Raw genomic sequence first — 16,946 nt, forward strand, 5'->3', positions numbered from 1 at the left:
TGATACATGATCAATGGTGTACATTTAAGGAGTTATTTTACAACTTCCAAAAAAAATATATTCCACTGAGGGAAAAAAGGGTGTAAAAGAAAAGAGAGCCATCCGTGGCTAAGTAAACAGAAATTAAGGATAGTATTTGACTAAAAACAAGGGCGTATAAGGTAGCCAAATCTAGTGGGAGGATAGAAGATTGGGAAAACTTTAAAAGACAGCAAAAAATAACAAAAAGATTGATTAAGAAAGGGAAGATAGATTATGAAAGTAAATTAGCAAAAAATATAAAAACAGATAGTAAGACTTTTTATAGTTATATATAAAGAAAAAGGGTGGCTAAAGTAAATGTTGGTCCCTCTAGAGGCTGAGACTGGGAAATTAATGGTGGGAAATATGGAGATGGCAAAAACACTGAATATTTTGTATCAGTAGAGGACACTAAGAATATCCCAACACTGGACAAACAGGGGGCTAAAGGGGGGGAGGAGCTAAAAATGATCAAAATCACTAAGGAAGTGGTACTCGGTAAAATAATGGGACTCAAGGCGGATAAATCACCTGGACCTGATGGCTTACATCCTAGGGTCCTGAGGGAAGTGGCGGTAGGGATTGTGGCTGCATTGGTAATTTTCCAAAACTCCCTGGACTCAGCAAAGGTCCCGGCAGACTGGAAAACTGCTAATGTAACGCCCTTATTTAAAAAGGGCAGTAGACAGAAGGCTGGAAACTATAGACCGGTTAGCCTAACATCTGTGGTAGGTAAAATTTTGAGTCCATTATTAAGGAGACAGTAACAGGACATTTGGATAATCATCATTTAATAGGACAAAGTCAGCATGGTTTTATGAAGGGGAAGTCATGTTTGACAAATTTGTTGGAGTTCTTTTGAGGAAGTAACATATAGGGTGGATAAAGGGGAACCAGTGGACGTAGTGTATTTAGACTTCCAAAAGGCATTTGACAAGGTGCCACACAAGATTATTGCTTAAGATAAAAAATCACAGGATTGGGGGTAATATTCTGGCATGGATAGAGGATTGGCTATCTAACAGAAGGCAGAGAGTTGGGATAAATGGTTCATTCTCAGACTGGCAATCAGTAACTAGTGGTGTTCCGCAGGGGTCAGTGCTGGGTCCCCAACTCCTTACAATCTATAACGATTTGGAGGAGGAGACAGTGTAACATATCAAAGTTTGCAGATGATACTAAGATGGGAGGGAAAGTAGTGAGTGAGGAGGACATAAAAAACCTGCAAGGGGACATAGACAGGCTAAGTAAGTGGGCAGAGATTTGGCAGATGGAATACAATACTGGAAAGTGTGAGGTTATGCACTTTGGCAGGAAAAATCGTAGAGCAAGTTATTATCTTAATGGCAAGAAACTGGAAAGTACTGAAGTACAAAGGGATCTGGGGGTCCTGGTGCACGAAACTCAAAAGGTTAGTATGCAGGTGCAGCAAGTGATTAAGAAGGCCAATGGAATGTTGGCTTTCATTGCTAGGGGGATAGAATATAAAAATAGGGAGGTATTGCTTCAGTTGTACAAGGTATTGGTGAGACCGCACCTGGAATACTGCATACAGTTTTGGTGTCCATACTTAAGAAAAGACATACTTGCTCTCGAGTCAGTACAAAGAAGGTTCACTCGGTTAATCCTGGGGATGAGGGGATGGACATATGAGGAGAGGTTGAGTAGATTGGGACTCTACTCATTGGAGTTCAGAAGAATGAGAGGCGATCTTATTGAAACATATAAGATTGTGAAGGGGTTGGATTGGGTGGATGCAGGGAGGATGTTCCAGATGATGGGTGAAACTAGAACTAGGGGGCATAGTCTTAGAATAAGGGGCTGCTCTTTCAAAACTGAGATGAGGAGGAACTACTTCACTCAGGGTGGTAGGTCCATGGAATATGCTGCCCCAAAAAGCTGTAGAAGCTACATCATTACATAAATTTAAAACACAAATAGACAGTTTCCTAGAAGTAAAGGGAATGAAGGGTTACGGGGAGTGGGCAGGAATTTGGACATGAGTCTAGGTTCGGATCGGACATGGCCCTGTGGGTAGCGGAGCGGGCCCAGGGCCCGTGTAGCCTGATCCTGCTCCTATTTTGTGTCTAATTCTGTTAGATTCAGGAGATGGTTCTGTGATAGTAGATTGGCGGTTAGGATCAGATCAGCCATGATCTTATTGAATGGCGGAGCAGGCTCGAGGGGCCGATTGGCCTACTCCTGCTCCTATTTCTTATGTTTAATATCCTTCAAAAACTTGACTAATTCATGTTTTGGAATGCTGTCTGCAAGTGACAAACAAGATACGGTGTAATAATTCTTAAACTCAGTCGCTCCCCTGTTGCCAGTTCTTGGGATAACTTTCATTTTTGTTTTGGTAGTAATCCTGAGCTTGATCCAACCAGTGGAACCCTTCCACTATAGTGTCCTCATTATTTTGGAAACTTTTTTCTCCTCCCCCTCCAAACTTATTTGAAGTTTAAAGTCGGGTCACATCAACTGCATCTCACTCCTCTTACAAGAACATAAGAGCAGGAGTAGGCCATACGGCCCCTCGAGCCTGCTCCGCCATACGGCCCCTCGAGCCTGCTCCGCCATACGGCCCCTCGAGCCTGCTCCGCCATACGGCCCGATCATGGCTGATCATCGACCAACTCCACTTTCCCACCCAATCTCCATATCCCTTGATTCCCCTAGAGTCAATCAATCTCGCAGCCTTGAATATACTCAGACTCTGCATCCACAGCCCTCTGAGGCAGAGAATTCCAAAGATTCACAACCCTCAGTGAAGAAATTCCTCCTCATCTCAGTCTTAAATGGCCTACTCCTTATCCTGAGACTATGCCCCCAGCCAGGGGAAACAACCTCTCGGCATCTATCCTGTCAATCCCCTTCAGAATCTTGTATGTTTCAATGAGATCACCTCTCATTCTTCTAAACTCCAGAGAGTATAGGCCCATTCTACACAATCTCTCATCAGACAGCCCTCATCCCAGGAATCAATCTAGTGAACCTTCGTTGCACTGCCTTCCTTAGATAAGGAGACCAAAACTCTGCACACTACTCCAGGTGTGGTCTCGCCAAGGCCCTGTACAATTGTAGCAAGACTTCCTTACTTTTGTACTCCAACCCCCTTGCAATAAAGGCCAACATGCCATTTGTCTTCCTTATTGCATGCTGTACCTGAATGCTGGCTTTGTGTTTCTTGCATGAGGACACCAAAATCTCTACACCATTTATATAAAAAAAAAAAAAAAAAAAATTTCTGTTCTTCCTACCAAAGTGAATAACTTCACATTTCCCTACATTATACTCCATCTGCCACCTTGCTGCCCACTCACTCGTCTGTCTATATCCCCTTGCAGACTGTTCTCCTCACAGCTGACTCTCACCTAGCTTTGTATCAGCAAACTTGGATACATTACACTCTGTCCCTTCATCTAGGTCATTAATATCGATTGTAAATAGCTGAGGCCCAACACTGATCCTTGTGGCACCCCACTAGTTAGTCTGCCAACCTGAAAGTTGTTTTCTGTCAACCAATCCTCTATCCATGCTACCATATTACCCCCATGAGCCCTAATCTTGTGTAATAATCTATGGCATCTTAGCGGATGCCATTTGGAAATCCAAATATACTGCAGCCACTGGTTCCCCTTTATCTACCCTGCTAGTTACATCCTCAAAATTTGTCCGACATGATTTCCCTTTCACAAAAACCATGTTGATTCTGCCTAATCATGTTATGATTTTCTAAGTGACTTGATATCGCTTCCTTAACAATGGATTCCAGCATTTTCCTGATGTCAGGCTAACTAATCTCATGAATTATGAACATAGGAATTGCTAGAAAAAGAAACCAACAATCCATCTAGTTTGCTGTCTACTATACTGGTAGTCACATGATGCAACAATAATGGGATTATTGACTAATCATAGCAATCTATCTCTTAATTGGTCTACATCAGACCCAGAAATGACTTGGTGAAAAACCCAAGTGCTATAGAGTCGGTCATAGGAGGCCATTCGGCCCATAGTCTGTGCTGGCTTTGTAGAGCAATCCAGTTAGTCCCATTCCCCCACTCTCCCCATAGCCCTGCAAGTTTATTTCCCTCCAGTGCCTATCCAGTCTCTCCTCGAAAACATTAAGGGGGAGAAATTGGGTATGTAGCGCCACCTATTAGTGCCTAGAGGGCAGTCTGGCTGTAGTGCCACTGGCTGCAGCGATATTCAGCGGGGGTGCTAATGGTGGCGTTAGCCTGTTGTGCCGCGCCGCCACTGATTATGTCATTGGTGTGCTTAGCGCCCCATCGCAATATTTGGTAGCGAATGCCGCTGTCGTGCCGTTCGCTGCCCGGTTCACGGGGCCTTGCTGTGGTGCAAGTTAAGGTTAAGGTGGAGGTGCGGGGTGGCCACCTGCCAGCACCTCTTCCCCCCCCCCCCCCCCCCCCCCCCGGGTGGCATTGCCGGCTGTTTCCTGAGAGCCCGGCACCACTTCTCGGTGCCGGGCTCTTTTGCCGGCACTCGCGATCAGGGATTGCACTGTTGCAGGCCCCTCCCCCTTAACAATGGGAGGAAGGCCTGCAGTACCGCAGCGTGTGGCGCTGCGGCACGTTGCGCTGCGATATTCAGTTTCGGCGCCCTAAGAGGGACGCGGAGCGCCTCGAGCCTCGCCCCGTCTCCCTCTAGGGGCGCTGAAACTGAATTTCTGACGTTCGTTAATGCTCCGAACGCTATGCAAAAATCAGCGCCCAGGCGAACTTGGCGCCACTTTGGCACCTCGACCCAATTTCTAGGCCTAAGTGTCTCCGCTTCCACCACTTCTGTCGGCAGTGAATTCCAGGTCTTCTAGTTTTTCCTCACATTCTCCCCCCGTATCTCTTGCCCAAAACCTTAAATCTGTGTCCCCTAGTCCTTGTACCATCAACTAGTGAACAGCCTTTCCCCGTCTAGCCTATCTAAACCCGTCATAATCTTGTACACCTCATCAAATTTGGGAACCATGGGTTCAAAGTCACCTGTTCACTTGGCACATATTCACATTCCTCATACTGTGTCCCAAAATGTGTTAATATCCTTTCAATGTCTCTGATCTCTTTTGTATTGGTTGATTCCACTTTAAATTTTCATTTTCCACCCCCATCTCTAGAAGAAAATATTGGTAATCTGGGGTGCTTGGAACTTTGTACCTTTTTTTGGTGGGGTTTCTGTGATCTTTGCTTCACAAATGAAATGGGGTGGGAATCTGTAGAAGCCTCTGAATAGTATAGGACCGGTGGCCTACCATGGGAAGCTTGGAGACAGTCTTGTGACTGTCACGTTTATTCAAAGTTGAGCCTCCACATAACACTGGCAAAAATAGATAATCCAGTGTTTCATGCTAACTAATGTATGTGACTGGCTTCAGTAAAGCCTGAAAAACCATACTGAAGGCTTCAAGTTTCAGTTTAACACCCAGCATTATGACTCCCTTTCTATAAAGTGGCTTTATTACATATACAGGTGGGGGGAAAAGTTAAATGGAGTTGGGAACTTCCAGGGAGCAAGATATCCCAAAAGGCTTTAGATCCTGAGCAGTAAGTCTACTTCAGCTGTTTTGATGCAGTACAATCTTTAACATCTACTGCTAGCCTGTTATGGCTTCAAGGTGGGCTGGAAGTTATTCTGATTTCTCTGGTTCTAAGTTCTAGCCAAAAGCAAAGTGTGGTTAACTAACTTGGGCACATCTGTGGATTGCAGAGCCAAACGAAACTGCCGCCTGTATCCTAACTTGAATCTAGTCCTGTTTACCCACTACCCTTGTACGCTTCGATCTGCATTGGCTCGTGGTCTGGCAACGCCCCCTCATTTTTAAAACGCTCATCCTTATGTTCAAATCCCTCAATGGCCTCACCCCTCCCTATAAATACAAGTTGAAGTTGCACAGGGACTTTAATCATAGAATGGTTACAGCACAGAAGGCGGCCATTTGGCCTGTCGAGCCCATGCAGGCTCTCTGCAAGAGCACTTCAGCTAGCCCTCCATAGCCCTGCAACATTTTTTTCCTTCAGGTACTTATCCAATTCCCTTGAAAGCCACGATTCAATCTGCCTCAGGCAGTGCATTACAGATCCTAACCACTTGCTGTTTTTTTTTAAACAAAAGTTTTTTCTCAGTCGCCGTTGGTTCTTCTGCCAATCGCCTTAAATCTGTCATCTCTGGTTCTCTACCCTTCTGCCAATGGGAACAGTTTCTCTCTCTACTGTCTAGACCCTCATTTTGAACACCTGTATCAAATCTTCTCTGCTCTGAGAACAACCCCAGCTTCAGTCTATCCACATGAAGTCCCTCATCCCTAGAATCATTCTCGTAAATCTTTTCTGCACCCATTCTAAGGCCGTCACATCCTTCCTAAAGTGCGGTCCCTAGAATTGGATACAATACGCCAGTTGAGGCCGAACCAGTGTTTTATAAAGGTTCATCAGATGGCTTTGCTGATTGTAGGGTGTGGTGCAGAGCTAGATGATTAATGGAATATATCTGGACAAAAAGTTCTCGGGTTCTTCAAATTGCAACGGTCTAATCTGCTCAACTTGTGCAGTACTTGAATGCCTTGATCCTTGTGATGTATTTAACTGGGATAATGTCTGCCCTTTGCAGGAGTCTGGTTACCAGCAGAACTACAAACGTGGTGTAGGAATTGGGCCCCGTGGGACCATGAGAGGAGGTAATTATCTGCTAGATGACATCTGTACTTGGGACCACCAAAGGTTCAGCAACCACATTCTTCAATAGCTTAAAACCTAATAGATTACCAAATGTCTTTATAAATCTGGCAACCAAGTGTAGTGCAAAATCCCTTCTGTCAAGGGACAAAATTTAAGTTGTTTGCTAGCTTTTTTGATACTCCACATTCCCCACACCCCAACCTGGCCATATGGTTTTTGTTGGCCAGATGTAGCAGTAGTTACAGCATCTAATCCTAACCAGATGGGTAGATGGTACCAAAGCATTGTGCAGTGTAAGTTACCCATGGCCACCAACCATCTCCATACATGAGCTGCATTGCTGGGTCAAACTTGAAGGGCAAGTGCCTTTTAGGAAATAGCAAAATAAATCTATCAAATGTAGTGGACCCTTGCATTTTAATCCTAGATGCAGTCAGTGTGGGTTTGGATCCTATTTGCACTTCTCTGCACTCTTCTCTTGCATAGTAGCAATGAAATATTTTGACAAAAGCAGAGATGGCGACAGATATACTTCAAGCTTCCTGATGGGAAATTTTGCCATTTCAACTTAGTCATATCCTAGCTGTTCTATTGGTATAAAATGGGGCCAATTCAGTGAGTTTTGGTCCTTCTGGAGGAAGTAAAACTAATGGTGGATTGAGTAGTGAAATAACTCTAAATGTGCATATGCTAATATTTGCTTAGTTTGGTAAAGTTCAAACAAAATTAGATGTTGCAAAATCAAGTTATAAATTTCCAGACAAGTTGGTCTGTTGACACTACATGAGCATTTATTGTCTGCCATTTGCTTGCATCACATACGAAGAGTATTCCTGCTTCACAGAAAACTGCTTGGAATGCTTGCGCAGAAATGTTGTCTTGCGTGTTGTCTCTGCCTCCTCCTTGGGCATACCAATCTTCCCACTTCACAGCAAATCTGTAGATTTGGCTGGCAACACGCACTGGGTCAGTTGAAAGTCCTGCCTGAAGCGCTTGTCCATTACTGAGTAAATTGTATTTCCCCCATTTTCTGTCTTAATTCTAGGAACCAACTCCAGTTGCATGTGAGTTTCTGCAAGTGTTAAGGTCCCTCCTGTCATCCTTGGGGTTGATGGCAAGGTTTCTTTATTTTTGCAGCTTGGTGATGATCTTGAACAGTTTTTTCTTCCCATTGGCCTGTTCAATCACCCTGCTATAGATCTTTACTTTAAAACTGTGCATTAAGTAGCACAGATGCTTTCCAGCAGTTGGCTCTTGTGCTTCTTTTGTTTGCTTCTATCTCGACTCCCAGAATGAGTCCTGCTCCAGGAACATGTATTCCTAGCACTATAGGACTTTCTTCCCCCATGTTGAAACTATATTGGAGCAACAACTGACATGTTGGAATGACAGTGGCAGCATTTAAACCTCAGGGGTTCTTGCAAATTGTCCAACTTTCAAATTTGGCCACTGAGAATCTACTTACTGATCAGTGTCCAGTTCGCCAATTGTTGACTTGGCTTTTTACTCCTGTCTATGCAGTTTGAAGCAGTAGTTTAAGCATCAGTTGAAGCTGCAGCAATGCCAAGCCCTGGCTAGCCCAGAACATGACCATTCTACTGTCACCAATATTTAAGGATAAAAGGACCAAACTTCCCTGGAGCTAGTATAATGCCTTCAATTTGAAGTATGTCCTAACATGACTTTAAAATACTTAACCTTGCTACCAGTGTAGATGTCCAATGGTTGACCTTGCTACCAGTATAGATATCCATCTGGTCTATTTCAAGGTAAGTGGCTGATTTTTGGCAGTTAACTCCCAAAATGCAGGATGCTGGGATTTTCTCTCACTGCAACTGAATCAGCACACATTGGAGTGCCAGGATGGGGGAGACCTTGGGCAACAGATGCTGTAATCTAATGGATTATTGCAAATATCTTTTGATTATCACTGAACAGAAGGATTTTGACTAATTTTAAGCCTTTGGGGTTCTAAATGTCACTAATCTGAAGATGGATGATTTATTCAACAGATCGTGCATGTGGTCCATTTGGGATGCTGGCTAGCTGCTGTTGACTTGTAGGATGTGCAATTTCATAAATTAAACTTGCTACCAACACCTCTGGTATTTTTTTAGGGTAGTAAAGTTTGCACATCTTCATACATGTATGGGTGTTTCCCCACAAAAAAATCTTGAAATAGTTGGGAATTTAGCTGAGAAATCATAAATTCACCTTTCAGGTACCAGACAGAAAGATGTCTTCCCAATAGCCCCTTCTAAGTAACATGTGGATTTCATATGCAAGGTTTCAGCTAGTAACTTAAGCCTGATGGTCACAGCTGTCTTTCTATATACACATGTTGAATGTCCTTTTTTTAATTAAAAAAAAATATATATATAGCCTTGTGCATTGGTCCCACAGCACATTTTCCTAGTCTAACAGTTAGACCGTGCTGACATTTTTGTGATTGGACCCAGAATGCCAGCATATTAACTGGATTGTCATTGGGTGCTCTCCTCCATCACTTGGATGTGAACTTCCTATGCAGGATGGGGAACTCTTACTAAAGCGAGACTGGATGCAGGGAGTTTGGATCCCTCTGCAGCACACTAATATTGAATGCAATGGCATTTGGATCCCTGCTGCAGCACACTAATATTTTGAATGTACAGGGTAGTGATGTATGTCAAGAAAATGACAATGATCTATCAATGAGCAACCCATCTTCTGTTCTCCATCTTAATCCTAAACCAACATGATGGTGTAATTACCTTGCATTTGTTCTAAACCTGTGGATGTTGGGCTCCCATCAAGACTGGATGTCCTCTGCTAGGTTGAAGTTCAGGCTTTTTTCTTTCTGTAGGGTCATTTGCAGTTGGAACTTGCTACAGTCCAGAATAAGGCTGGTGGATGTCTATTCTAGTCTTGGACAAGAGCAATAACTCTACATGGTAGGACTTCTCTTGCCCTGTCAAATGTTTCCTTTTCAACAAAGGGATTTCCACAGAATTTTGGCAGAGGGTAAATTTAATGAATGCCTTTGCAGCAAAAGAAGAACTTGAATCTTCTGACTTGGTCAACTGATCAGCTAAGGTCACTTGGTGGATTACCTGACTTCGATGAATGGTGGAGAGATCCAGCATAGTGACTCCACTATTGATGGCTTTTGAAAGGGCTGGCTTGGAGGAAACTGGCAATGCTACTTTGATCTGATATTGAAGGCTCTTGTCAAATAGACTGGTATGACTCTTGCTTCAACTCACTGGTGCTGTCTTCTGGAAACTCATGCACTTAAGCTGCTCAATCATGGCTTCCCTAGTTTAAGGTCAGATGGTTGCTGTCTATATTGGATAATAGTGCAGCATCACACTGGTATTGGGTTGTGGAGTGTCTGCATAATGCTTTTTCTTCCTTAGTTCCTGGAGCAGATTTGAATTCTGATCTCGGCAAGCTGAACCTGAGATTTCCTGTGACATTAGAAGCTTGTTAGTCCTTCAGAATTAATTGTACATCCTCCAACATTTATCTGGTTATACCAAATCCTTTTCTTAATGCTTTGTTGCAGGTAACATTTTGTACAAGTAGAAACATTTTGTCAATCCAAGTAGCTAATTCCTTTGGAAAATTTTTTTTTTCTGGATCCATCACTGAACTAGTGGAATTGCAGTTTCTTGACCAGAGTCCAATATCCAATTCAAGTGCCAAACTGACTGGTTTTCTGTTCAAGGCATTGTCCTTGGGACAGTGTGTGTATATATACTTCTAAACTGTCTAGCAAAAGAAGTACTTTGCTGCCCTGCTTGAAGTACTGTGTAGGTTTTGGTCCTTGGTACCAAATTGAGAAGGGTGTTCTGGGATACTAAGATCACCTTTTATTCTAACCACCCCTAGATGGAGGTTTGATGAGGGAAAAATAAGTTCCTGGGGTATGGCCTTTGAAAGAAATTCAGCTCAAGTAACTGCTCCAGACTTCCTACCTTTTCATTCTATTGCCAGTACAGTGCTCTACATGAAACCTCTGTGCAGATTGACTGCACAACTATCCCATGTTGTTTTTCAGCATGTCCTTTAAAACCCTTGATGCAAATATGAATGTGTCAAATAATAGGTTTTTTAAATGGGTAATTATCCAAGCTAAAGCCAGTAAGTAGTAGCTGTGGAAAGCGATGTAACAGTAGTAGCTGTATTTGAATTTGTAGAATGATGTAGGAAGCAAAGCCTCTACACATGGGTATTGAAAAATTGTTCAAATGGAAATAGAAGTAAGACAGTAAATGTATCATGGAGAGTCTTTCTGCTTTGCTTCTGAAAGATGTCTAAAAACTGGCTTCTAAAGCCTAGTAGAATTATGTAGTGAGCAGTGACATGTTTTGATTTGGAGGGTGGGAAGAGGGTAAAGAATTTTTTGGGGGTAAATTTTTTTTTTTTTAGATCACAGAAAATGTGGTATTGCCTTGTTGAGCAGAGTGGGAGATTTCTCAACCCCAACAGGTCCTATTTACTCGATGGCAGGGTGGAGCGATTCATCTCAGATGAGCAGTCCAGAACGAGACAATGAGCACTTCAACAGTGGGGATTCTGGACATGGAGACTCCCGAAGCATTACTCCAGTGGATATGCCAGTGACCAGTCAAGCTGCCACCATCTTGCCAGTGCACGTCTACCCCCTCCCTCAGCAGATGAGAGTGGCCTTCTCCACTGCAAGGACCTCTAACTTTGCCCCTGGATCCCTGGACCAGCCCATTATCTTTGATCTTCTGCTCAATAATCTTGGAGAAACATTTGACTTTCAGTTGGGGAGGTTTACCTGCCCTGTGAATGGCACTTATGTCTTCATCTTTCACATGCTGAAGCTGGCTGTGAATGTGCCTCTCTATGTAAACCTGATGAAGAATGATGAGGTTCTGTGCTCTGCTTATGCCAATGACGGTGCTCCAGATCACGAGACTGCCAGCAACCATGCTGTTCTGCAGCTTTTCCAGGGAGATCAGATCTGGCTGCGATTGCATAGAGGTGCCATCTACGGTAGCAGCTGGAAGTATTCTACCTTCTCTGGATACCTCTTGTATCAGGACTGAGAAAATGTGCTCCAATAGCTAAAATGCTTTGCACTCTGATCACTATCTTTAAGGGTCACGATGTGAAGTGAGATGACTTGTTAAACTGTCACAGTGGTTTTCTGGAATTTGGGTTTGGGTTTGCACTGACTGGGCACTTTAACCTGTGATGCCTTGCTGGTAGAGCTGTGAATATATTTTGTTACAGAATGTTACGTCTTGCACTTGTCGGTCTAAGACAACTTATGTGACTGTTCGAATGGATAGATTCCCTTCCCAAGATATCCTGCTATTTACAATGCCTCATGGTGCCTCAATAAAGATATTCTGCACTGTTGATGGTTGGTGTTTTGAATGGACTGTATAGCTGCTGAACTTTGCATTTTGAGGATTATGGAGTTGATACCTCTGCACAAAAAAAAGTGAAGCACTGGTTTTCTGCAAACTTTCAAATTTGAGTCAACTATATTAGTGTCTGGTGTAATGTGTACTTGATGAATTTTTCCCAGTTTACATCTTTAGATTTGAAATGTCTCCTGACTTTTTCTTGCCTCTCTGTATTTTTATCCACTCATTTCCCTGGAACCAACCTTGAGTTCAGCATTGTTGGAGAGAGCATTCTTGAACCTTCTCCTTGCCAATTAAGGGTTAATGGTCAGAGTATGATAGCTAACCAAGCAGACACACTTAATTTGACACATTGGGTCAAGATTTCCTCAGAAGTATCCTAAAGCAGCTTACAGAATGGGTTCACAATTTACTTGTGTGCAGAGAATTTTTTTTCTTCCCCCGCCCCCCCCCCCCCCCCGCCCCAAAAACACCATGACTTTTTTTGTTAAAACTTAAAACTGAAATTGCAGAAACTCTGAACCAGAGGCCAAAGATTCCCATTTTAACTGATTGGAGAATGCTTGCATTTCTCCATATAATTACTGAACAACTAACTATTGCATGCTTAAGTTTTCATTCAAAATGGGCATTCTGTGCATTTTTTTTCTACAAGATTAATTTGTGCACATGGTATTTTAGGAAAAGATTGAAAATCTAGATTTACCATGCACTGTGAACCTACCTGTTTTATTGAAATCTAGCTGTGAAAAGGCTGGCTTTTAGTAGCTTTCCATGCCTTGGTCGATGAGAAACTTTCAAGTTAAGAATGGAATTAATGGTTCTCCCCTCTTAATCTCCTGGCCCCCCCCCCCCCCCCCCCAAAACCACTTTTGCTAAAGATGTACTATTTGCTTTCATGCAACTAACCTCTTCTGTCCAGTATATATTCAAACTTGTCCAAAGCATGACAGCCCAGATCAGGTCACTTGGAGCAAGAACAATAATGAGGTTGATTTTTTTTTGAGTGGCTTTTGACCTAAACAGCTAAAGTCACCCACCTGCTTCAGCTAAGACTGACTGACTTGCTTCTCTATGTTGGAAACTTTTAAATCTTTTAAAAATTAAAGCTTGGTAGGGGGAGGCAAGAGATGATCAACTCGCACTAAACTTTGGAATGGAATTTACCATGCTCTGAGGAAAGCACCTGCCAAGTTAACTTGTTGAAATTTTAGGTGGTTGCTCTCCTGCAAGTGTTTGTGCTTTCCTATCACTCCTTTTTCTAATAACCTCTTTGCAGTAAGCACTAGCAGGGGTGGACTAGTTGCTCTGAAAGGACAAGATTCGACAGGATTCTCATGGAAAAGTGGGGGGGGGGTAGCGGTTGCAGATAATGGTGCTCTGGAGTCCCTCACGGGGCACTTGGAAATCTTCCAATTTCCTATTTGGGCAGTCCACCCCTGGGTGTTAGGCTTGTTCCCTTTCAATAATGCTACTCCATGACATTCCTCTTCTGATTAGAAGGTCCTTCCTCACCCCTCCACATTCCATGGAGGAAGTTCAAACCAACGTTCAGGTTAGATGGAGTGTTGCATGTTACTAAGTACCATATGGCATCATCATACAATCTGATCCTTACTTTTCAGTGCTAGTCCATTCCAAATTTTTCTAATCTGTTTTCATAGACTTGAACCATTGTCCCTAATGTACTAAACATACAGGTAACATGTTTGTTAAATATTGACATGCACACAACCTGGCTCTTTTTGAAGGAATTGTGGTCTTTAGGATGATTGAGCTCTCGTCTGGTGTAGGAAAAATATCAGGACCCATTTTTTTAGTAAAGAATGCTATCCCTATGTTGGTCCAAAATGAGTGACTTGGGAGTGGTCACTAGTTCATGTTTGCAAACATTGTTTATTTGGATGGATGGAGAAGTTGCCATCTTTTTGGAGAAAGGGGCTCTGTCCCATACAAGCTACTCCTCCTAATCTTTGGTTCATTTGCACATTATCTCACCACTTCATGTTAGAAGGAGCAGGGATACTTTTTAATCCCTCACTAAGCTTTCAGCACAGCCTAAAATGATGCTCTGATATTACCAAACTACATCTTATAATGGCAAACCTGTCACTAATTGGCTATCAAAAACACAATTAATGTGGCTGGAGCTTGTGGTTCATTTCCTAGGCCATAGACTTGAAATGTCTTTTTGCAAACTCTGATGTCCATAGCATCTGTCCAGATCAGTTGTAACCATGGAGCCTTGACTGCAAGTGCTGGTGCAGCCTTGGCAGTCTGACACTGGGGTGAGGGGAAAAACTTTTGAGCTGGGCAGGTTACCCAGACAGTTCTTTAATTACTGTCACAGAAAAAGTTGGGGCTCTTTTTTTTTAAAAAAAAAAAAGCCAAGTGTGAGCTTTGAGGCTGTGATGAGTTGGCACACTATTTGTTTATAGGGCCTGGATTGCCTCAGCTGGTTTCTAACTCATTGTTGTGAAATGAGCAAGGACAACAGATTAGGCTTGATGGGTAATCTATCAGACTGCTTGAGGTGTCCTTTGCTCACTTGTTCCTTATTCCCACTTCTTCCTCTTGTTCTTTCTCTTTATTTCCCCCTTCCAAAAATACATGTGGGCAGTATTGTGCCAAGGGTTCAAAATGGTGGAGTTTACATATATGTTAAGAATATCAACACATTCTGGCTCTTAAGATGAAAGCATTCAGAAGATTGTCTTAGACTAGTTACTTTTCTGCAGATCACACTTCTTTGCAGTAGATATAAATGTGTACTTCCAGTTCAATAGTTCTGGAACTCCAAGAATGATTTCCAGTTCAAATAAGTGAATAGCAGCACAGCTGGTTGTCTTTTTCTTCCATCTCCTCCCTCCACTATCTGCACCCAGGCATTCCAATGAAGGAAGACTCTCCCTCTGGATCATGCTGAGGTGCTCCAGAAAGTCCAACACTGCCCCTTTCTTCCCACCCACCCTGCTAAGGTGGTCCTGATCAACCAGTTATTCATTCACAAAGAAAGCTCTCCAAGAAAGATGCTTGATGAAAATCTTGGGAGTGGGTAGCAGGTTGCTGATTTGGAACGTGAAGTTCCACTTGTGGACTTCTCTGCTCCAGTTGTGGAAGGAAGCATCTCAGTTGTGATAAAGTAGGCTTGCAGCTACAATGCCTTGGTGATCTGTTGGAGGGTGTCTGGCTTGGATTTTTTTTCTTCAGCATGAAGGAAATTTCCAAAGAACAAGTACAGAATAACATGCAAATCCAAAATTTGAAAATGTCATTCAGCTTTGCAAGGCTTGTATCTGCTCATTTGAGTGACCGGTAGAATTGAACCTTCTCCCACATCGATACCATGCCTCATCTCTACTGAGAAGTTGTGATGCTTTTCAGTGGTGGATACAAAGTGCTTGTATGTCAATTGGATTGTAGTTCTTTTGACTAGGGCTAGTGTTGACTTATTTCCTATCTTTTGAGGTGCCTGGGCAGAGTGATTGTGGAATCTACTGATTTGTTGGTTATAAATGGGTGAGCTCTGAGAATTTTAGGTAGACCAATTTGAATGCCAGCGTTATGGTGAGGGTGTAGACGGACTACAATAATTCTGTATATAAAGAAGCATGGTGCCGCTCTGTGTCTTGTCTTCGTGCAGTTGCACTGCAGATGTAGACAGAACTTCCTGGAACTGTGGGCTTGTTATTCTGTGCTCCAAGATGCAACTCTTCAGCAACTCACCTCTAAATTGATGTATGTCCAATTTGTACCCGGGGGATATTAAGGTCACTTCACATTCTTCCTCAGTCTTTGTCATTAATTTAACCTCAACAAACCACTATCTCTCCCAGCCTTTTCTATTGTTTCAGCATTCCTAGCCTGCCCCTTGGTCTGACTTGTAGCTTTAGCTGTGATTTATTGTAAATGGCTTTGTACCAGTTTAATGATTTGGTGGTCTGTCTTTGGTCTCTGCCTCAGTTTGAGCCTGTAATATAGTGGAGTGGACTTGCATGATCACTGAGGATGTGAATTTTCATAAAGGACAGTATCCCCGGTGATATTCTCCCCTGGGATGATGGTCATTGCTATTTCTTTGTGGAGGTTGAACTTCTTGCCATCAGTGCTCAGTTGCTTACCATTCCCTCTTCACACCGCCTCCCATGGACTTCAGCTAACGAGTAAATGTGGGAGAATGACCTTTTTGTCCAGTTTATCTTCTGCATGAACAGTACATGAGTCTGGGACTGAATTTTCTGGTCATATTTCCTTTGAAAGAAGATTTCACACGAGTGCAGACAACTGCATCGATAACATGCCCAGTTCGCACATGGTTCAAACTATCGGAATTCACAACGTGCTACTTGCCTTGCAGTACATAGATATCAGTACCTTCAGCTGCTGAGGCCCTAAGCTCTGGAATTCCCTCCCTAAACCCCTCCGCCTCTTTACCGCTCTCTCCTTTAAGACACTCCATAAAACCTAGTTTGGCCGCAGCTGGAGTATTGTGTCTAATACTGGGCACTACACTTTAGGAAGGATGTGAAGGCTTTGGAGAGGGTGCAGAAGAGATTAACTAGAATGGTTCCAGGGATGAGGGATTACAGTTACGTGGATAGACTGGAGAAGCTGGGGTTGTTCTCCTTAGAGCAGAGAAGGCTAAGAGGAGATTTGATGGTGGTGTTTTAAATCATGAAGGGTTTAGATAGTTTATTTTTATTTACTCTATTTCCAATGCCTGAAGGGTTGATAACTAGAGGGCACAGATTTAAGGTGATTGGCAAAAGAATCAGAGGCAACATGAGGAAAAACTTTTACTGCAATGAGTGGTTAGGATTTGAATGCACTGCCTGATGGTGGTGGAAAC

General features: G+C 43.0%; 1 protein-coding gene across 7 annotated transcripts in view; it reads left to right on the forward strand.

Annotated features, from left to right (window-relative positions):
• The window catches only part of caprin2 (caprin family member 2), a 68,378-nt gene that overhangs the window by 46,868 nt on the left and 4,564 nt on the right, over positions 1 to 16,946 (forward strand). For 5 of the 7 annotated variants that reach the window (XM_086008636.1, XM_086008641.1, XM_086008635.1 and 2 more), the window contains 2 exons: positions 6,643 to 6,709; positions 11,124 to 12,086. In XM_086008636.1, coding sequence (XP_085864762.1) covers positions 6,643 to 6,709; positions 11,124 to 11,770 — 714 coding nt within the window. In that variant the 3' untranslated portion in view covers positions 11,771 to 12,086. Of the gene's footprint in view, positions 1 to 6,642; positions 6,710 to 11,123; positions 12,087 to 16,946 lie in introns of those variants that run through there. The other 2 variants (XM_086008640.1, XM_086008642.1) reach the window with 2 other exon arrangements.

This window comes from Somniosus microcephalus, chromosome 16 (genome assembly GCF_052327205.1).
Source record: "Somniosus microcephalus isolate GS21.2 chromosome 16, FLI_Smic_1.0, whole genome shotgun sequence".
NCBI lineage: Eukaryota > Metazoa > Chordata > Chondrichthyes > Squaliformes > Somniosidae > Somniosus > Somniosus microcephalus.